At 38.8% G+C, this 22,354-nt stretch overlaps 1 protein-coding gene across 6 annotated transcripts in view; it reads left to right on the top strand.

Annotated features, from left to right (window-relative positions):
* CACHD1 (cache domain containing 1) overlaps window positions 1-22,354 on the top strand; it is a 227,102-nt gene that overhangs the window by 67,192 nt on the left and 137,556 nt on the right. For all 6 annotated transcript variants that reach the window (XM_015434748.3, XM_005543158.4, XM_065521147.1 and 3 more), the window contains exon 2: window positions 14,547-14,609. In XM_015434748.3, coding sequence (XP_015290234.3) covers window positions 14,587-14,609 — 23 coding nt within the window. In that variant the 5' untranslated portion in view covers window positions 14,547-14,586. The remainder of the gene's footprint in view (window positions 1-14,546; window positions 14,610-22,354) is intronic.

The following is a 22,354-nucleotide window of genomic DNA, read 5'->3' as shown; positions in this document are numbered from 1 at the left end:
TATTTACTTGGTGGGGAGAATAATTTGATGTTCTGGTTTGTCCTTGTTCAGTAGTTTGGTGGGATAATAAATTTTCCCTTTCCATTCCAACTGGCATTGAGGGGTAAATAAATATCGTTTAGTTTCTAGTTCGGTATGCAGTACAGCCAGATTTTGAAAATTACGTGAGGAATTAGCATGGTAAAAAATTTAATAGTGGGAGGCTGAGAGTTAGGAGAAGTATTCAGTCCTGCCTCTGGTTGGTCACTTATCACATACCTCATGGACGCTTGATTTCCTCTTCTGTCAAATGAGTAGTTGTACCAAATCTTTTATTTAGTCATTTAACATTTACTGAACATGTATGGGTGATTAACACTGGATGTTGGATATTTGGAGAAAACCACAACAGTTTTAATACCAGCTACACTTAATTGGGCAAAAACAATATACCAGATGCTGTCTTAGCTGGTCATGCCATTTAATCCCAAGAGCAAACCTAATAGGTGGCTATGATATATCTCTTCTCTCTCTGTGGGGTTGGAGGCATGTTGCTGAAATTCCTGTAAGGAAACAGGCTCAAACGTTTTGGATAATTTGTTCTGGGTTGCACACATCTGACATACCTGAAGTCTGGAAGATCCGAAGCCCAGACCTTTGTCCCCATACTAGACTGCCTCTCTAGGTGAGCAGGAGTCCTTTTGCCTTCTGTGAGGGTCACTGTATTTGCAGCATGATGTGAAAGTAAATATTCAGTGACAGCACCAAAAGGGGTTTAATCTTTTTTGACTCTGCTTGCTTAGGTATGGGAAGGTGTCTCAGACCAGCCCTCCTATTCTGTTTAAAGGATAGCCGATGATTGCGTTTTCCCCTCACCCAGTACTTATGTCGCCCTGCCCGAAAAAAACGAATTGTTTGTTGAGCAGTGCTAGATTGGGAGGGACCAGCACCTCTGCAACGTATTTCGGAACTTATGTTTACTAGTTTGGCCTCCTTGGCATGTGCTTCCAAAGCCGTGGGCTAAAGTAAACTGGAGATTTGACTTGTTCTCAGACAGGTGTTCCCATCAGGTCTTACAAACGGGGAAAAATCGCTTTCTCAAGGGTCCAACTTGAACTTGAAATGGCCAGTTTGTTGAGGCTGGGAGCGGAGCTTATAAAGGCACTGGGAGCTACCAGTGTCACAGCTGGATCTTTAATATCACAGCCATTTCCTGAGAATATATAGCTTTGCAAAAGTCTTATCACTTCCGAAGGCTTCAGAAATGCTGATTTGGGGGAGTTCTTATCATTAGGAATGGGACCCAAATGATTATTTCTGTGAATACGTGTTCTTTTTGAAGAGTTTTTAAAAGTTGCTATTTATTGAGCTCTTACTATATGCAAGAAATAAGTGCTATACTTGCATTGAGCCTCACAAAAACCAGTGAAGTACCTGTTATCACCTACATTTTATGAATAAGGAAATGGAGGCAAATCTAACCTTTCCAAGGCCACCTTGTTGGTAAGTGGCAAAGATTATTTTTTAACTCCCCGTTTTACGTTTATTTTATTTTTAACCCTAAAAACTTAAGAAAATTTCTACCCAGCATTTATTTATTTATTAAAATTATATTGTGCATCTGAGTCCAGAAAGCCATCATTCAGTCAAGATGTTAGTTAATAATTATTGTTGAAAGTCATGGCATGTGGTACTGCAGCCTTTACAGGCAAGGGCTGTTACCATGGCATTCGATATGCGTGACAGGCACCCTGGCTGTGAGAGCCTGAAAAACGATACAGTCAGGAGGACCTGGGAGTCATTTATGTAATCATATTAGCGTCACATTTATTCCATAAAGGCTAACTGCTTTGACTCATGGCTTCAATTTCCACATTTAAACTCATCATTTTCAAGATTGATTCTATTTAAATTTTAATCTTAAAACATTCATTGTATCAGTATTTGGGTACTCCCCCCTGCAGCCGTTTCAGAGATGTATTTATAATTATTTTTAAACAATGTAAGTCAGCAAATATAATTTTCTTGTGACATCATATGACAGAAAGACTGTTAGCATTAGTAGCTTTTCAAAAGTCTAGCAATTGGCATGTCAGTAAAATTCTAGCACAATGGTAGAGTAGAAATTTTAGGTTCACGGTATTTTATAGAATCTAACCCAGTTTCCTGTTTTTTATGTGAGGGAAACTAAGCCTAGGGAGGAGGCTAAATGACTTCACCAGACTGTAGAGCTAGTTCGCACAGAGCTGCAATTTGATATTATTACTTATTTAGGTTTTGTGATGTTTTGATTTATGCTTTCTGTACTTCATGATTGTACTGAAAAAGTATTTATTTGAATAAAGGAATATACCAGAATTGTATTTATGAAAATTCTCTCTTTGGACGTGATATAAACGAACATTTCTTCGGAAAAACATCCAGAACAGCCTCACAGTTAGTAGCATATTTTGAAGTGTTGAAAACTTATTTTCATCTCAGAATGCAACATTGCAACTGTGTTTTAAACCCCAACAGTTGTTTTCTTCATTAAGTTATTTTAAAATTATTTTTTGAACAAGTATTTCTCAGTCTCATTTCTCCAACACTACTCCCTGCAAGTGCTATAGGGATTGCAAGCCTGAATAAAACTGCCCCTCAGAGGACTTTATAATCTTTTGGAGGAGGTAAGACACATGGGAAACTCCACGTCAGAGCCTCTCAAGCATCATACTAGAAGGTAATGCAGTTCATTTGGTTCTTAGAATTGTCACAGACCCTTGGGATGCTAATGGATTTCTAAATGGACTGCATTTTTTGCTTTGTGAAAAGGCTTAGGAACGGTTTAGGAAAGTGGGTGCCTGGCCGTGAGCATGTGGAATATAAACATTCTTAAAGCACCTATTTTTATCATGTCACTCCCCAGTTAAAAATCCTTTTAATGGCTATTTATTTCTTGGCAAATATACATTTATTCATTTACCCATTCAAAAAAATATTTACTAAGTGCCTACCACATGCATAAAAGCCAACTCCTCTCCCCGGCTTGAAAACCCTCCACAGTCTATGTATTCCATTTAGTTCAGCTTTATTTCCAAAAGTGCCCCTTATGAAGCTTGGCTTTCTGTTACCACATATAACTTTGTATCATAATTATTGGCTTCAGGGCCTCTCTAGAATGTGAACTTTTTCAGGCAAGAAACAGTGTCTTTATCTTTGAACACCCCATTTCCAAATATGCAGGCCAATGTGTAGTGAGTCCTTTGTAAGTTGAGGCCAATGGGGCTAGAATGTAGGGTCCAAACGGGCAAGGATTTTTCTCTGTTATACCCACTCTCGTATCTCTACGGTCTAGAACAGTACCTGGCCCAAAGTGGGGCTTAATAAATATTTTCTTTATGAACGTATACTAAGCACCAGACCCTCTTAGTGAATGCTCTGAAATGCTCTCACCCAAGCTTTTTTTCTCTTTTCCTATTTAAATCCTACCTCAAAGGCAAGTCCAAGTTTCTCCCCCGCTGAACTCTGACAGCACCTTGGGCCTGTGCCAAGCATACTGAGTTCATACCAGAGTCTGTATTGCATTGTTCACTGTAGCTTTTTATTTTTTTATTCCTAATTTCTCTTGCCAACTAAAGGGTGAGTTTCTTAAGGGTATGGGACCATATTTTATATAGCTTCTGACTCCTTTAGAAAGGACTTGATTGATTGCCTGAGACACTAATTAAACATCAGTCACTTAAGTCTGGAAGATTAAGCATCTCAGGTTTTCCAGTTCCCTTTGTCCTTAATGGATAGATTCCCAGAGACCTAAGCATTTGTGTGGATTCGTGTACACACAGAACACTGAATATTGAAGGCTTATGTAAAGCACCCCCCTCCAAGAATACATGTATAGCCGCTAAATACCTCTTTTTTTTTTTTTTTCCTTTCAAAGTGAAACAAAAATTGCCTTAATGGAGATCTAGGGCGTAGGGGTGGAGGCATTTGGTGTTAGGAGAGTGGAAGTAGGGGAGTGGAAATTTGGCACCATCTGCAAAGAGTTTGGGCAACTCTACTTTCCATTTCTGAGAGGTTGCCATGTGCATTGTCATGAATGTTACTTTTAGTCAAGTTACATTGGCTAACAGCAGACTCTCTCCGACATGTGGAACTGATTTATTTGACTTTTTCCCTTTTATGTGCTTTGAAAGCCAAAACAACAACAAAAACCCAGTAACCCTTCCGAACCTTTATTGCATTTAGGGAAGTGTTTCCGTCTTGGTTTGCCTGCCTTTGTTCTCCAGGATCATGTTTACTCACCCGCTCGCCTGGTTTTGAATACTATAACAGGAAATCAAGTGATGGAGACTAGAAACTCTTCTTGCTGAGATGATTGCTTTAGATTTTCCCTGCTAAATCAGAGCTCAGGCTGTCCCTTTTTCCCTGAAATTTCTTTTGAGGGTTGGAGTGAACCAAAATAGGCAGCCCTTTGTAAAGGTGACACTTGTCAGCAAATTGTGACTCTCCCACATGCTTTCTTACAATTCAGAGCTCATGTTGGTTTGTAGGGTGTTAAAGTTAAATGCCACCGGACTAAGGAATTCATAATTTGAGTTCTTTGGCAAATTTGAAGTGTCCAAGTGGCCGTGAGTGTGTGTGTGTGTATGCCCGCACATGCGCACACACATACACATACTTAGAGCTGAAAGAGGACAAGGGAGGAAAAATAGAAGGAAAGACTTGTTAATAGATTGTTGAGAGAAGGGGAACATTTTTTGGCCTAGGGAGAAAGGCTATCTTCCTGTTTTTGCTAGCTGGTTGAGCACTCAACCAAAATAAAATAATGATCTGTATAATTTAATGCCTAGGTTAGTGGATACGCAATGCTTATTTATGCTTTCTGTGTACAATCCACTGTGTTAAGGAATCATGGCATGGGCCAGTTGTCAAGGAATTTACAATAGGGTTAGGACCTAGAAATTCTAGAGACTGGAAGGAAATATAGTAAAATGTAAACAATATTGGTTTTATGGAGTAGTCAGATACAGATTTTTTCCCTTCTTTATATATTTTCAAATGTTTTATAAGGGACATATTACTTTGATTGTAGCATAGACAGTCTTTGCTGTAGAACTTTAGAAAATAGGGAAATTGTCATTGGTGGGAGGATGTTAAGAATGAGGTGTGGGGCTGGAAGCAGTGGCTCACACTTGTAATCCCAGCACTTTGGGAGGCTGAGGTGGGCAGATTGCTTGAGCCCAGGAGTTCAAGACCAACCTGGACAACATGGCGACACCCTGTCTCTACCAAAAAAAAAAAAGAAACCAACAAAAACACAAAAATTAGCCAGGCGTGCTGGTGCACTCCTGTGATTCCAGCTACTCAGGAGGCTGAGGTGAGAGGATCCCTGGAGCCTGGGAGGTCAAGTCTGCAGTGAGCTGTGATCATGCCACTGCCTTCCATCCACCTGGGTGATAAGAAAACAAAAACAGAATGAGGTGGGAATTGAATTGGTAAATATCTAAACAGGTATTTTTGTTCCCCCCATACCTCCAACTATCGTAGAATAACTATCATTAATAGAATGTTATTATAGTCTTAAAAGATTAACTGTAGTAAAATAGAATAATAGTAGATAACTATCATAATGGTGTGTGAAGTACATTTATAGTATTTTTAGTGCACTCTATATGAATTCATCTTCTCGTTTATGAGATAAATGAGTTATGTAAAGCACTTAGTGCCTGACAGATAGTAAGCACTATATAAGCATTAGCTATTATCATTATTTATAGCAACATTAAAACAAAATAAGGAAGTCTGTTGAGCTGGGACATGGGTACAGTTTGATTTGCACAAGGTCATCTATTGTGTCACTGATGCATTTTGTTTTAAATTCCCAATGTAAGCCTCTTCCTTTGCCATGGTTTTCAGTAACTAAGCATTTCCCTTTGTTATATAAACTGGAATAGCCCTGGTTTCTCGCAAGTTACTGTGCCATTCAAGACGTAGTTTTTATAGTGAGCATCAAACATAAGCCTTTGAATTTATTTTCTCCTCAGAAAGCTGAGGTGGTGTAGAGTCTAGTTGTAACTTTGGATGTATGTGCTTTTGTGAGTTTGACAACTCTGAAAAATGTTTGTCTTTCTCTGTTATATATTCAATTTTAAGATTGTAGGGGAAGAAAGGAAAAATATATATCTTAGATATATATTATTTACAGGCAAGCCCTGTGACTATTTTGGTCAACTTCTAGGTGTTACATAAGTTTTCTCTATTAAACTCTATTCTCTATTAAAGATGATCTTTGCATAGGGGATTACACATAAACTTAGGAGTAAAACAGGCTTTGTATTCAGACTTGACCATGTACTTACTAATACTCAGTTTTGTCAAATTAATCTCTCAGAACCTCAGTTCCCTCATCTGTAAAATGAGGACGTAGTTATAAAGGTTGTTGTAAATATTAAATGAGATAATGTGTTGCAAAGCACCTGAGTGCATTCCAGGTCCTTGGGATACATGGCAACATTATGATACATAGTACATACACACACACACACACACACACACACACACACACACACACAAATTAGAATATTTATATATTTAAATGCTGCTTTACACATATTAATAAATTTTTTATATAAACATGCTTTTAATAGCTGCCCAGTGTTTTTGATTGGATGAAGAGTCTTTAATTGGTTTCCTATTGTTGGATACTTAGGTTACTTTCTATTTTTCTTTTTAGTGGTAGCCTTTTTGATACTCTTGGCAAACTATTTTCTTGAGCAGCCTGTATCCAAAATGAACAAATTGTGAGATTAAAAATTGACCAAAGGCCAGGCATGGTGGCTCATGCCTGTAATCCCAGCACTTTGGGAGGCCAAGGTGAGAAGATTGCTTGAGGCTAGAAGTTTGAGGCCAATCTCAGCAACATAGTGAGATCCTATTTCTTATTAAAAAAAAAAAAAATTTTTTTTAAGTTAGCCAGCAGTGGTGATGCACACGTCCTAGCTACTTGGGAGGCTGAGGTGGGAGGATCACTTGAGCCCAGGAATTCAAAGCTGCAGTGAGCTAGGATCATGCCACTGCACTCCAGCCTGGGTAACACAGTAAGACTCTGTCTCTAAAATAATAACAATAATTTTAAAAGTGACCAAGATCTATAGCAACAGATTTTTGACCTCAGAATGCAGAATAATTAGCCTCATCAGAGAATGCCGTTTTTATTGGGCCTTCCATTTGTTTAATAGTATGAGGTTAAATAGTCTGGTAAAAATCAGATGATGTCTAATCTGGACAGAAGGGATCCCTTCAAACCTGGTAAAAGATTATTCATAGGGTATACTTAGGGAAGAATACAGTCATACACATTTTATTTCTTGAAACACTTAAATTAAGTTTTCATTAATTACCTTTTCAGTGCTTTTTTTTTTTTTTGGTTAGAAACAGGGCTTCACCATGTCAGCCATGTGATCCACCCACCTCTGCCTCCCAAAGTGCTAGGATTACACGCGTGAGTCACCACACCCTGCCCTGTGATTTTTTTAAAAAATTTGTTTGAATGACAGCATTTTGTCCTTTAGTGGTTAGTGTTGGTCAACTTCTTGCGATAACAGTGGTGATCTATATTTTCCTCCCCTTTAGCCACAATGCCTGGAATCATGGAAACAGATCCAGAGCTGAATGAAGCCATTACTGAACTGTCAGCCATATGTGCTTGCCACAGAGACCCATAAATAGCAAGAGAATAAGCTTTTGAATAAAAACTCAGTCCACATTTCTTAGCAAATATCAGGGAGGGAGACCCACAGAATCTCATTAGGCTTGCAAAGGTATTTATTTCTTTGCTGTGGTATTCTGCTGTAGCATTCATTTCAATATCTAGTTAAAATTTGGCAGAGTTGTTGGTGGCGTGAAGGTTGGGCCAACTGTCTGGACTGACCATCTTACTAAACACACATGTAATTGTCCTTGCTCCAGCAAAGTGGAATTCTCTTGCCATCTGTCAAGCAGGCTCAATTAATTTGGGAGATTTGGGAAGGGAGGAGATGATGGGTTGGGAGGGTGGGTCAGTGGATGGAGAGAGGGAAGGACTAAGGTGCAGTCAGTACAAGGTGGGGAAAGCAGGCTACCCATGCGCGCGCGCACACACACACACACACACACACACACACACACACACACAAGATGTTTGTCTTTTTTTTTTTCCTTCCCCTCGGAGTAGAGGTAGGGGGAATTGTATTCAGTTGTTATTATGTGACTCTAATTTTTAACTTCATTTGTGTTGAACCTGCTTTTTTGGGGAGAGAGCGGGGAGGCAGTGCTTAGGGAATAAAAGAAAGGAATATGTAAAGAGATTTGATTTAATAATGTAACATACCTTTAGAACATCTAGGTTGGATGAAACTCAGTAAAGATACCCCTTTTCCTGCTGAAAATTCAGATTTGTACGGTACTGTTAGATGGGAAGCTGGAGAACTAAGCAATGTTATATATACTTAAAGTGTGAGGGAGCAATTAAGATGTTGCCTGGGGGAAGGCTCAGGAGACCTTATCTGTGAATTGCTAGGTGACTCTTCAGTTAGCATAGCCCCAGTTTTATCTGGATGGTGGATCGGGGTTTAGATTTTTCTTTGAGTTTTTATAATAGCCCAGTTAATAGAGTCTTGCCCTTCCTTTTTAAGAATGCATACATAATTTTAAAAATATAAAATATTTGTGTATTTTCAAAAACATTTGAGTAGAGTATATTTTAGAGAGACTACCTAGAATGTATGTTTAAAGTAAATTTATTGAAGCATAGCATACAGAAGAATGCAGTCTTTAAGTGTACATCTTGATGAATTCTCACAAAAGTAAACACATCCGGTAACCAGCAGCCAACCACATCAAGAAACAGAAAATTTCAGCATCCCAGAAGCCCCTTTTATGCCCTATTCTGTTCATTCTCTCACAAAGAATAACCACTATCCTGACTTTTAACAGGCTATATTAGTTTTGCCTGGTTTTGAACTTTATATAAATGGAATTATACATTTTGTATGCTAGTGTCTGGCATCTTTCACTCAGTATCATGTTTGTGAGATTCATCATGTTGATGCATATTGCAGTCATTTTTCATTCTCATCACTGAATATTCTGTTATGCGAATTCACCACAGTTTAATTTTCTGTTGCTGATTGGCATTTGAGTATTCTAGGTAGGTGCTATTAGGAGTAGTTTTGCTGTGTGAATGTTGTTATACTCTACTTGTCTTTTGAGGAACACACAACCATGTGTCTGCAAGGTGTATACCAAGGATTGGAATTGCTGAGTCATAAATATCCATATAATTAACTTGAGAAGATACCGCCAGTTTTCCAAGGTGCATGTATTAATGAGAGAAAGGTCAGTTTTGTCTCTAAATCAGAGTGCTCAGTTACCATGCACATAAGAATAAGACATTTTTTTCTTGTTTTCTTTTAATTGTGGAAATAAATGTAACAGAAGATTCTGTGAAATGTTTCTATTTAAAATAACATTTTAAAATTCCTCACCTATTTTAATCTGTTCACTATATAATAACACATATTTTTAGTTTTAGTATTTGATGATGAATTTTAAGAACAAGAAAGAGTAATGGGCAGGGCTGGGCAGTATCTTTAGCTTAATTTTCAGGGATTTGCAAAGTGAGGAGAGTTAACTTCTGACTCCCCTCGGGTTGTGTTCACATTAAGAGTTCGGATTTCTGGGATTCCTTTAGCCCTCCGGGGATCGGGGATAAAGGAAAGTGACAAATTGGAATAGAGACGAGTTGATGGGTGCAGCACACCAACATGGCACAAGTATACATATGTAACAAACCTGCACATTATGCACATGTACCCTAGAACTTACAGTATAATTAAAAAAAAAAGAAAGAAAGAAAGCAGAATGCTCATCCTGCCTACCCATACCTTAACCCTGTTGCTGTGGGCAAATCATCCAAGAGGACTGAAGAATCAGACCTGTCATGATGGCTCTTCATTTTCTTTTCTTTTTTCTTTTTCGTTTACTTTTTTTTTTTTTTTGGGGGGGGGGGACATGGTCTGACTCTGTTACCCAGGCTGGAGTGCAGTGGCACAATCTCGGCTCATTGCAGCCTCTGCCTCCTGGGCTCAAGTGATCCTCCCACCTCTGCCTCCTAAGTAGCTGAACTACCCATGGGTGCCATCACACCTGGCTAATTTTTGTTTTTTTCATATAGACGAGGTTTTGCCATGTTGGCCAGGCTGGTCTTGAACTCCTAAGCTTAAGTGATTCACCTGTCTCAGCCTCCCATAATTCTGGGATTACAGGCATGAGCCACCACGCCCAGTGGCTGATCATTTTCATGTTTTAGGAAAACTTTTCCTTTGCATTTCCATTTTCCAAGTCCTCTATTAACCAGGAAAATCTTTACCCTGAGGTCACAAAAATGTCAGCTAGGTGTATCACTTTGAATTCCTGGCTCTTGAATTAAAATCAAAAGCTCCAAAAAGCCCCGTACTCTATTTCTTTTATAATTTTACATAGCAATAGAAAGTAATAAAAACAAAACCTTTGTCTGGGATTCTTTAATTACCCTGGACAATATATCTTGCTTAAAATAAAATGGATAGAAAAAAAAATCCCCAAATGCTCATTTTTTTTTTTCCCTACATGCAGGTATTAGGATAGGCTATGCAGAAGAAGAAGGTAATATGAATGAATTTGTTTTTTAATAGCTTTCCTAAATACAATGCCTGTTTTTAACTCAAGGCCTAGATTTAGGCCTCAATGCTTCAACTTCTTACCTCGGATATATTTTCTACCTTTGGAAATGTAGTTTTTTAGTCTGTATAATGTGGTTTCAGACCCCTGCCCTGCCTGCCACATACAGTTGTTGTGAAAATCAAATGCAATAATTTATGTGAAACTGTAAAGTATAAAAGTACTAAGCCTTTGAGAGCTGGGCTTAGCAGGCCTTGCATTTTAAGAAAGACGATTACTGTCCATTGACCTAAAGCATAGTGAAAATTCACCCTGTAATTTGAGATCTTGTGCACATACATAAGCCTGAACTTTTTTGTTGTTGTTTTGTTTGTTTTTTTTTGAGACAGAGTTTTGCTCTTGTTGCCCAAGCTGGAGTGCGATGGTGCAATCTTGACTCACTGCAACCTCCGCCTCCCAGGTTCAAGTGATTTTCCTGCCTCAGCCTCCCAAGTAGCTGGGATTACAGGCGTGCGCCACCACACCTGGCTAATTTTTTGTATTTTTAATAGAAACGGGGTTTCACCATGTTAGCCAGTCTTGTCTTGAACTTCTGACGTCAGGTGATCCAGCCACCTCGGCCTCCCAAAGTGTTGGGATTACAGGCATGAGCCACTGTGCCCAGCCTAAGCCTGAACTTTTAACCTAGCACTTGTGGCTGATTGGTTAAGTCATGAGTGACTTGTCTAGGTTCTACTGGCTTCCAATGGCATCTCACTGAAGTTATTTATTTTATTTTTTTTTTTGAGACAGAGTCTCGCTGTGTCGCCCAGGCTGGAATGCAGTGGCCGGATCTCAGCTCACTGCAAGTTCCGCCTCCCAGGTTTATGCCATTCTCCCGCCTCAGCCTCCTGAGTAGCTGGGACTATAGGCGCCCGCCACCTCGCCCGGCTAGTTTTTTCTATTTTTTAGTAGAGACGGGGTTTCACCGTGTTAGCCAGTATGGTCTTGATCTCCCGACCTCGTGATCTGCCCATCTCAGCCTCCCAAAGTGCTGGGATTACAGGCTTAAGCCACCGCGCCTGGCCCTCACTGAAGTTCTTAAAGCTCTTCTCCATCTCACACCCCAACCACTTGAGGAAGGAGAAGGGGCAAGAAAATGTTTTGCTTTGGTGATAGCCCTGAACTGTGACCTACCACATCCCCTTTCACTTCTGGGGTCAATACAGGGTTATACAAAATAGGTAGTCTATAGAATCACCACTGCTCACATTTAAAACATCTTTCTTGCTTCTAAAATTTTCTTTTGCCCACCCATATTTATTAGATATAAAGAATATAAAAATGCTTATGTCATAAGAAGATCTACTAAGATAAAAGTATTAGTAATCACTCCTGTTAAGATAATAAACGAATAAAATAGGGACCAAAACACAGCCTCTCGAACCCTTCTGGGCATATATTCTTTATTACTACTGAGGAATTCACCTTTGCTTTAACAAAAAGGAGAAGGAAGTATCTGATTTGGCCCTTTGTGGGTATTGGCTTGAGCAGGGTGGATCTGGAGTAGTTCATGCCTCCTTCATCAATCAACTCTGGCGGAAGCATTTGCCAAGATAGAACAGATACTGTATCAATTGGAATATCACTGCCAGAAAGGAAATAAGAAATTGGCTATGTTTGTCAAGATCTGGAGTCACTACATGAATTATGTTACTTTTAATAAAAATGTACTGTTGGCACTATTTAACAGTTTTTGGAAATCAAATTGTATGAGAATAGAGAATGTATTCTGGGGGGCATGGGTGGTATTGACATTGACCAGGCCTCTAAGAGCATTATAATGTAGTCAACTAAGGTGTCCCCCAAGGATCTGGGAACGTGGAGTTGTAAGAATGGAGGTCTATAGGTTCTTAGTGCTTCTTCCAAAATGAGTATTCCAGGATTTAGGATCCTAATGCCCCTGAATGTAAAACACCTGTAGTGAGATCTAGAGCAGAGCCCCATAATCAAATACATTGGTTGAGATCTGCATCAAAATGTATGAATATCACACTAAGTGGTTTAATAAGGACTATACATACATATCAGCTCAAGTTAGGATTTACTGCCAAATAAGTTCAGGCTATTTCGTATTTTGCTAACAAATGTGTTATGTAAAACTTTTGATTTTCAGAGCCTTTTGAATTTTGAAATTACACATAGGGATTGTTGATCTGCATCATGTTCAGGTGTTAGCTCCTGACCGCAGCATCTTTTAATGTATGTAAAGCAATCAGGCAGCAAATTCTTATAAGACAACAGAGTTAGGAGTGCCAGATCTGAAGTCACATTGCCTGGGTTCAGATTCCAGCCTTGCCAAGTGGTTCGGGGGTATGTTATTTAATCTCCCAGACTCTTAGTTTTTCCTCTTTAAAGCTATGGTAATTTTGAAATTAATATGAAATAAAATATACACATGAGGTACAATATCTGAATTGCCCTAGGCACTTCGTAAATATGCTTCAGTTTCCTCATCTGTGTAGAGATAATAATAGTGCCTCTCACAAAGGTGTTTTATGAGAGTTAAATAAATAAATGTAATGTGCTTATAATGGTGTCCACGCCATGGTAAGTATTCAGTAGATACTAGCCAATGATAATATCATTATGAACATTACTAGAAACCTGTAATGAACTTTCCTACTGGCAGAGTCATTTTCAGAAAAGAAAATGACAGTAAACACCTGTTGAATGAATGAGTGGCACATTGGAGAATGATGGGAGGCACTATGATTTGTAATTATAATTTTCCAGACTGTAATTTCATCCTAGTCCTTCTCAAGTTTGTTTGCTTCCCTCCACCCTGCACTCCACCTCCTGACCAAAACCTCCCTCTAAGCCCCAGCAGCTTGATCTTCCTTCATTTGGTCTGTTTAGATGTACATTGCATGATGAACTTGGCTTCACTTGTCTTCTGTACCACAATCATGCAGGTGTGTTAGGCCGTCTGGGAAGCTGTCCCAGATGCTGACAAACCCTGGCAGCAGGATGGAAAGGAAGAAGGAAATTTTGGCTGACATCTCCAGGTCTGACTCCTTACTCATCTGGAGAGTTCAGTGGTATCTTTAAAGCTTGAAGATAAATGATGAGGCTGTTGATCTAACAGATAGATAACTTGGATTCTCATTCTTTAGTTTGTTATATGTTAATCTCTTGTGATTACTCAGTAATGGTACAGTTTGGTAAAGTCCTAAGTCTGCAGAGACATTTTAAATAGAGGCGATGTATGGAGGAGTAGGTACCAGCTAGGCAGGGACCAGGGGAAGAATGTGTGTGCTTGTGTGCTGTAGTTTGGCCTAATGTCTTGGCACAGCTGTCATATTTCCTGGCATGTAAGAACTGGATCTTCTCTTAAGTCCACACATATTTGGCAAGCCCTATTATGTTACTCTCCCGAGGGGGTGCTTGAGTAACGAAGGTGATAGATAATATTGGGTAGGGACTGAACAGGGACATGAGAGAATATGGAAAGAATCCCTTTCAAAGAGCTTTATTGCATTAGATGTTAGAGTCTGTAAACAATTACGGCATTCAGGGAGTGCAGGATTTAAATGAGAAACACAACTTTGTCAAGATTATACCAGTTGGATAAAATGGCATGGACTCCGGAAATCTATAATTAAATGTATTTTTGAAAATGAAAAATACAGTGTAACACCTGGTTTATTTCACTACAGAGGTGCCTGGGCATTGCTTACATAAGTGTGATTGACTTTGGCTGATACTTGGGTTTCTGTCTGTAAAATTACTGCATTTAAAAAATTTTTTTCTACTAGATTCTATTTGTTGTAAACAAATTATTCACATACACACTCATATAGAAAATGACTTACTTAGAAAATCTCATGTTCATTTTCTTTTCATTGCAGCGGATATTCAACTCCTTTGTTTACACTGAGAAAATCTCAAATGGAGAAAGTGAAGTACAGCAGGTAAGAGGCTATGAGTACTTGACACTCCCTGTCTTTGTCTTGTTTTTATATTTCCTGTTCTTTCTCTATAATTACACGTGCATCTCATGCATAATGGTGACAGCCTTACACTTTGGATTCTTAGAGGTGATTAAAAACTTATGTGCATGGTTTTCTGCTATCTGTGCTATAATTTGGAACTATTTAATTCCTTTTTGTTTTAAAAATTCCTAAACAACTCACATCTAAAAACATTGAAAATATTTTTTCTGATGTAGAAAATAAGTGCCCAGGCTTTGGAATCAGACAGACCCCACGTCAAATTCTGGTTTTCCTCCTTACTTTGTGGCCCCAGTAAGCAATTTAGTCTTTTTGAGCTGCAGTTTCTCAATCTTAAATAAGAGGAACATAATATTGCCTTATGGGGTTGTGATAATTAAATGATGACAAATTGACGAAGAATGAAGTAAAATTGTAATTCTGGCATAGAAGCAGCTCATTGGATGTTGGCTTCTTTTGTTCCATTCTTTTTCTTTTCTTTTTTTTTTTTTTTGTTTTTTGTTTTTTGTTTTTTTGTTTTGTTTCTGCCTTTGCTTCTCCCCTCCCATCTTCTTTCAGTTCTCTGTGGAGTCAAGAAGTTTTGAGGTCAAATTCTATTTATTTTATTTATAGCTGGCTTCAGATGGACTGCCTCCTAAAACATAGTGTTGGTGAACCTGATCGTAAATAATTGATCTGTGCTTGAAAAGAAGGGTGGTAAATAGGAGTTGGTTTTAATTTCAGCGAATCCACCAACTTCATTACAGTATGTGACCATCAACACCATCAACTAGTAATTTGAAGCTAGTTTTGAAATTCAAGTGAAAAACAGAACCCAGCTAAAAACCAGAGTGTAGCAGAGTGCTTCCACAAAATAGAAAGATAACTACAGTAAACTGCATACGATTTTAAACTCTCTGAGATTCCGCCATTATTATGTTCATGGAGAACAGCTTGACTTAATCTGAACTTAAAAAGTACTATATAAGAAGAAAAGATTTGCAAGTGTCCTTATAGTGAAGTTGTTTGTAGGATGCTTATTTACTTACAATAAATTACTGTGGTTTAATCTTGAAGTGCAGCATTTCCTGTTTATAGACATTGACTTTTTAAAGATTGGGTTTCTGCAGGTTAAATACAGAGGATATAAATAGTCGTGTATATGTATATTCTTTTTCTTAGCTTTAGATATTTTTAAAAGCTGATGGCCTGAGTATTTATTTATTGTAGTAAATATGATGTAGTTTGCTGTGCTAAGACTTACCTTCATAATTCCTGTCTTATTTTTATTTCAGCAAACTAGAAAGTTCTTTGTGGTTGTGAAATTTAAGAGATTTTTTTTATGGGCAAAGATTTCTGAACGAAGCATGTTCAAGGAAACTTTCTGGGAGACCAGAGGCCATTTGATAACATTTTAAAGAAACTGATCCAGGGATATCAGTTTTGCCACTTTCCTTCAAGTAACAGATACAAGTTCTTAGGCTGTTTTCAAATGTGAAAGTTTTTTCCCCCCCTTGTACTGATGTCATTTTTTATTTATCTAGCTAGAAACAAGTTTAGAAGCCTTTAATAATAATTTTAGAAATTATAGCTGCTGATTGAGCACTTATGGAACATCAGTGCTAGGCAATTTCCATATATATCACATTGATTTTTACCAAATAACCTTGAAGGAAAGATATCTTATTACAGATGAGGAAATTGGGGCTCCAAGAGGTAAACTAAGTTATTTGTAGTTGATAGATATTAAGCAGGACAGCTAACTTTTGAAATAAATATGACAGAAAGTTTTGTTATTTGTATTTTTATTTTGTTTTTTTGTTTGTTTTTTTTTTTTTTTTTGAGACAGGGTCTTGCTCTGTCGCTCATGCTGGAGTGCAGTGGTATGATCATAGCTCACTGCATCCTTAATCTTCCAGGCGATCAATCGATCTTCCCATCTCAGCCTCTCAAGTAACTCGGACTACAGGCACATGCCCACATGCCTGGCTGATTTTTCGTTGTTGTTGTTTTTAGTAAAGATGAGGTCTTGCCATGTTGCCCAGACTGGTCTCAAACTCCTCAGCTCAAGCAATCCTCCTGCCATGGCCTTCCAAAGTGCTGGGATTACAGGCATGGGCCACTGTGCCCAGCCTATTATCTGTAGTTTTAATTTAACGTAGTTTGTTTTTAAAATACTTGTTTTCATCAGATACAGGAGTCTCTGCTAAACTCTGTCTTTATCCAAATAATTCAAGTGCAAGGGAATTACCATACAGTCTATTCTGTGTGTCCTCTGACTGATTGTCAAAAAGTTCTTTCTTATATTGAACCAGAAGGGTACTGACTTTTAAATTCCTGTGGTCTCTCCAGTCCATCCTCTGAAAGAACCCTTAACAAATAGATCTGTGTCTGTTGTTTATCCCAAAAATGAGGACAGTTGTGTCACTGTTATTATCGCTTAGCCTAAATTTTAGTATAAACAGGTCTTAAATAATTTCTTCTTCTGTGACATGATTTCTAGATCCTTTCAGTACTATGGTCATTATTACAACAACATAACAATAAAAGCTCATATTTACACATTTATTGAAAAATTTGCTATCACTTCATTATGATGGTTCTCCCATGGGTTGAATTGAACATGGGATTTCTCATTCTACATTGAGAACACAGACACCTCAGTACCTTCTTGACTTTAATAACTGTTTAGACACTCTGGATTCTGTGGTCCTGGACAGTACCCAGAATGAAATCTTTAGGGATGTGTTTACCTCATATGTTTCCTATTCTGTAAAATATCCGCCATCACAGTCACTAACACTTCTATCTCCTTTGAACTTCAGAACAACTCCATGAGGTAGGTGGCAGTATTATTATTAGCAATGTTCAGAAAAGCCATGGATCCCAGCTAGTAGGTAATTAAGCTGGCTTTAAAAACAATTGTGAAATTTATCAAATATATGGAGACATGTGTAAAACATACATATAAAGAAATATATTAAAATTAACATCTTAACTTACTACCCAGCTGAAGAAATGATGCATTACCAAACTTAGAAGGCCATTGTATGACCTTCCAAAGAGAGTACCTTCCTCCCTCCCTCTCAGAGGTAGCCTTATCCTAATTTTTTGTTAGCAATTCCCTTGCATTTTTTTGTTTTGATTTGTTTTATATGTATTTATCCCCAAATTAATTTTGAGTTGGCTATTTTTTGTTCTTTATATAAATTTTAAGCATATGTTTATATTCACATATCTTACTAGTTTCACTCAGCTTCATATTTGTTAGAAGCACCCATGTTGACATCTGTAATTAAGGGTCATTTATTTCCATTTCTGTGGTATTCCATTATATGCAATTTATGTATCCATTTTATAGCTGACGTTGTTTGGGCTGTTTCTAATTTTGTTGTTGTTTTGTTTTTTAAGAGACAGGTTCTTGCTCTGTTGCCCAGGCTGGAGTGCAGTGGCACGATCATTGCTCATTGCAGCCTCAAACTCCTGAGCTCAAGCAATCCTCCTGCCTCAGCTTCCCAAGTAGTTGGGACTACACATACACCACTAAATCTGGCTAATTTTTTAAATTTTGTTCTAATGTTTTGATTTTTGTTCATACCTCCGTACATAGTACAGAAGGAATAATCCCTTTAATTGCAGGAATTTTATTATCCCTGGCCTCCTTCCAACTTAATGATGGCAGAACTGTGTGTTGTATATGTGTCTCCACACACAAATGCCCTAAATAGTGGGGCAAGGGGGCACTATTCAGCTCAGGTGGATAATCACTTCTCTAGAGTAGAAGTGCTGGATGTCAGTGTTCAACAGACTGCTTCCACAGTGGCTGTCGTGGGTCACTTGCTTATCTGCATCTCCTTTAATATCTGATATTATCTGATTTTTAATCCTTTGCCAAATGTGGGCTGTCTGAAAGGGTATCAGGTGAGTTGCATTTGCCTCGCTCTGATTACAAATGAGGTTGAAACACCTTTTTGCATGCTTATAGTAAATTTTTGTGTTTTTGTTCTGTCAAATATCTATTAGTGCTCCTTGTCCAGTTTTTTAGTTATTTTAGAAGTTTAAAAATGCTGTATATGTTCTAGATCAGTGCTGTCCAAAGAGAACTTTCTGAGATGATGATGTTCCATATTAGGGGAAGTAGAGTAGCTACCAGCCACGTATGACTACTGAGTACCTGAAATGTGTCTAGAGCTACTGATAATTAAATTTTAGATAAAATAGCTACATGTGGCTGGTAGTTACCATATTAGATTGCTGTGCAGATTTATGATTCACAAATAAGTCGTTTCAGTTTTTGCCTTGTCTTTTCATCTCATTTTATCGTTTTTATGTTCTGTTTGGTTTTGTTTGGTTTTGAGATAGGGTTTCGCTCTGTCATCCCAGTTTGAGTGCTTGGTGCAATCACGGCTCACTGCAGCCTCTACCTTTGGGGCTCAAGCATTCCTCCCACTTCAGCCTCCCAAATAGCTGGGACCACAGGCAGGCACCATCATGCCCAGCTAATTTTTGTATTTTTTGTGGAGACAGGGTTTCTCCATGTTGCCCAGGCTGGTCTTGAACTCCTGAGCTTAAGTAATCCACCATCCTTGGTCTCCCCAAAGTACTATGATTACAGGCATGGGCCTCTGCACCTGGCCTCATTTTATCTTTTAAAGAATTAACGTTTTAATTTTAACTCAGTTTTTTAAAAAATCGGTCTTTAGACATAAAGATATTCTATACTGCCTTCTAAAACTTCTGCCTCTCTCACCTAAGTCTTTTTTTTTTTTTTTTTTTTTTTTGAGATGGAGTCTTGCTCTATCACCCAGGCTGCAGTGCAGTGGCACGATCTCAGCTCACTGCAGCCTCCGCCTCCTGGATTCAAGGGATTCTTCTGCCCTTAGCCTCCCGAGTAGCCAGGACTACAGGAGCCCACCACCAAGCCCGGCTAATTTTTGTAGTTTTAGGAGAAATGGGGTTTCGCCATATTGACTCAGCTAGTCTCGAACTCCTGACTTCAGGTGATCTGTCCGCCTTGGTCTCCCAAAGTCCTGGGATTACAGGCGTGAGTCACCCCACCTGGCCTCATTTAAGTATTTTATCCACCTGGAATTGATTTTGGTATTGGATGCGAAGTAGGTATCAATTTCCTTTTCTTTAGTAGGTATCCAATTTCCTTTTCTTCCCCCATATGTGTTTTCAAATACTCTATCTCTGTCGAACAATCTGCACTTTCTTCATTTGTTTTCAGTGTGTTTTCTGTCAGTTGAGTTTTTGGATATGTATGAATTTGATTTGGTTCCATTAGTCTATCTATCTATCCTTGTGCCAGTACCACATTATCTTAGTGACTAGTTTTATAATGAGTTTTGAAATCTGGTTGGGTACCACCCCATTTAGATTCCTTGGTTTCCCATCTTGGCCAAACCCTGAGGTTTATCTCCTATATCTGGTGCTCTGTGCTGTCATCAAAGTAGAAGCTCAAGGTCTCCAGATTATGCCCACATCCTCAGGAAGAAAGCAGGGTGTGACATGGGCTTACCTCCTAGATTTCCTGCTTTCACCTTGTTTGAGGACTCAGTCTTCCTAACAGCGATTCACCAGTTTCTCCACTTCTTAATAGTTATAATAATAATTGTAACCACTTATAGGATTTGTTTGATAAACTAAAAATAGGTTACTTATTCAAAGCAGATTATTGACCTGTGTGCTTTTAGCTCACAACCTTTAGGTGAAAGGGAACTATTTCTTTATGCTTGGTTTTGTATATTGTGTACTATCTAGAATTCTGGCTTGCATTTTCTATCCATTGTTTCTCCTTTGTGTTAGTGAAAATTAGATCCCCATGGGTTCTTGCCCTCCCTCTTTACTAATCAAATCTTGTTGAGAGTTGGATCTTTCTTGTGCATACTATCTAACTTGGCAGGAAATCTAACATGTTGTTAATATCTTCTGGTTAGGGGAGCAAAGGAATTAACACTAATAAAAAACATTTTGGGATATTTTTACTCTTGGGTATAGATTTTTCCTTGCTTTTCCTCATTGTTTCTTTTAAACTAACCTTCAGAGATTGTGGGTCTAAATTGTCTAACAATGTATTTTAAATCCTTAATTAGTTCACTATATGTAGTTTTGCTGCCAAAGAAACTATGGCAACAGCCTTGGAAAAATTAAAATTCCACGCACATGTTCTTGTGTGGAACACCTCTCATAGACTTCATTTTTGAATACTTTAAGAAATTGGCCGGACGCGGTGGCTCATGCCTGTAATCCCAGCACTTTGGGAGGCCGAAGTGGGCGGATCACAAGGTCAGGAAATTCGAGACCATCCTGACTAACACGGTGAAACCCTGTCTCTACTAAGAGTACAAAAAATTAGCTGGGCGTGGTGGCGGGCACCTGTAGTCCCAGCTACTCGAGAGGCTGAGGCAGGAGAATGGCGGGAACCCGGGAGGCGGAGCTTGCAGTGAGCCGAGATCGCGCCACTGCACTCCAGCCTGGGCGACAGAGGGAGACTCCTTTTCAAAAAAAGAAAAGAAATTGTGTGTTTGCGTAAGGTATTATACACAGTTGAATCTGAATCAAGAAAAATAAATTTTTGAGCAAGTGCCTCAGAAGGTAGCCAAATATGGTCCGTAAAACACAAAGAAGAAGCAAAAGGAGAAGGAGATTCTTGGGGTGCTTGATTGGATCATTAAATGGATCAGAGCCACCTTGGACTTGTCTCAAGAGTTCACTCTAACTTTTTCTCAAATGCTCTAGTAATTATTTATATTAATAATTTACTCAGTGAAATGGCAAACATTTTCATAGTGTTTCAGAAACTATTGAATTGATGGCAGTGATGGTTTTAGAGGATTTCAGAATTCCTTTGAAATGGGTCAGAGAGAACTGAGAGAACTCCTTATACGGGAGACGCACCTGCCATCTGGTCAAGGGCATTCCTTTAGCAGTTCTCCCTGCTCTTCTGTGGTTTTTGATCTCCTTTGGATCATATCCATCACCATGTAAACACATTTCACCTATATTAAACAAAAGACCCTTTTCTTGACCTGACTTTCCTCTCCAACTGCTGTCTAATTTCTTTGTTTCCCTTTGAGTCACAGCCCATCAAAAGAGGTGTCCACACTCATTAGATCCAGTTCTGCCATTTTCTTTTTCTTTCTTTTTTTTTTTTAATTTAAACAGCCTCTCCCTGTCACCCAGCCTGGAGCGCAATGTGGCGATCTTGGCTCACTGCCACCTCCGCCTCCCAGATTCAAGCAATTTTCCTGCCTCAGCCTCCCGAGTAGCTGGGTTTACAGGCACGTGCCTGCATGCCCAGCTAATTTTTGTATTTTCAGTAGAGACAGGGTTTCACCATGTTGGCCAGGCTTGTCTCGAGCTCCTGACCTCGTGATCCACCCGCCTCGGCCTCCCAAAGTGCTGGGATTACAGGTGTGAGTCTCCGCACCTGGCCCTCTGCCATTTTCTCTTAAGCCTACTTTAGTACTACCTGTCCCACAAAACTGCTCTCTTTAAGATCACCAAACACCGCTACTTTGCTAATTCCTCATTTACATAACTAACATTAGTGTTGAACGGTTGATCCTTTTCATCTTCCTTGATAAATCTTCTTAACTTGGGTCTTTGGAATAGCACACTTGCCTCCTTGCCTTTCCAGGCACATTCCTTTGCACAAGGTGCTGTTCAGACAAAGATCCCCATATGGGCCTTCACCTCCTTCAAGTCTGTTCTCCCATGTCACC

The sequence above is a fragment of the Macaca fascicularis genome, chromosome 1 (genome assembly GCF_037993035.2).
Source record: "Macaca fascicularis isolate 582-1 chromosome 1, T2T-MFA8v1.1".
Classification (NCBI taxonomy): Eukaryota; Metazoa; Chordata; class Mammalia; order Primates; family Cercopithecidae; genus Macaca; species Macaca fascicularis.
This window is presented reverse-complemented; position numbering and strand designations above follow the sequence as displayed.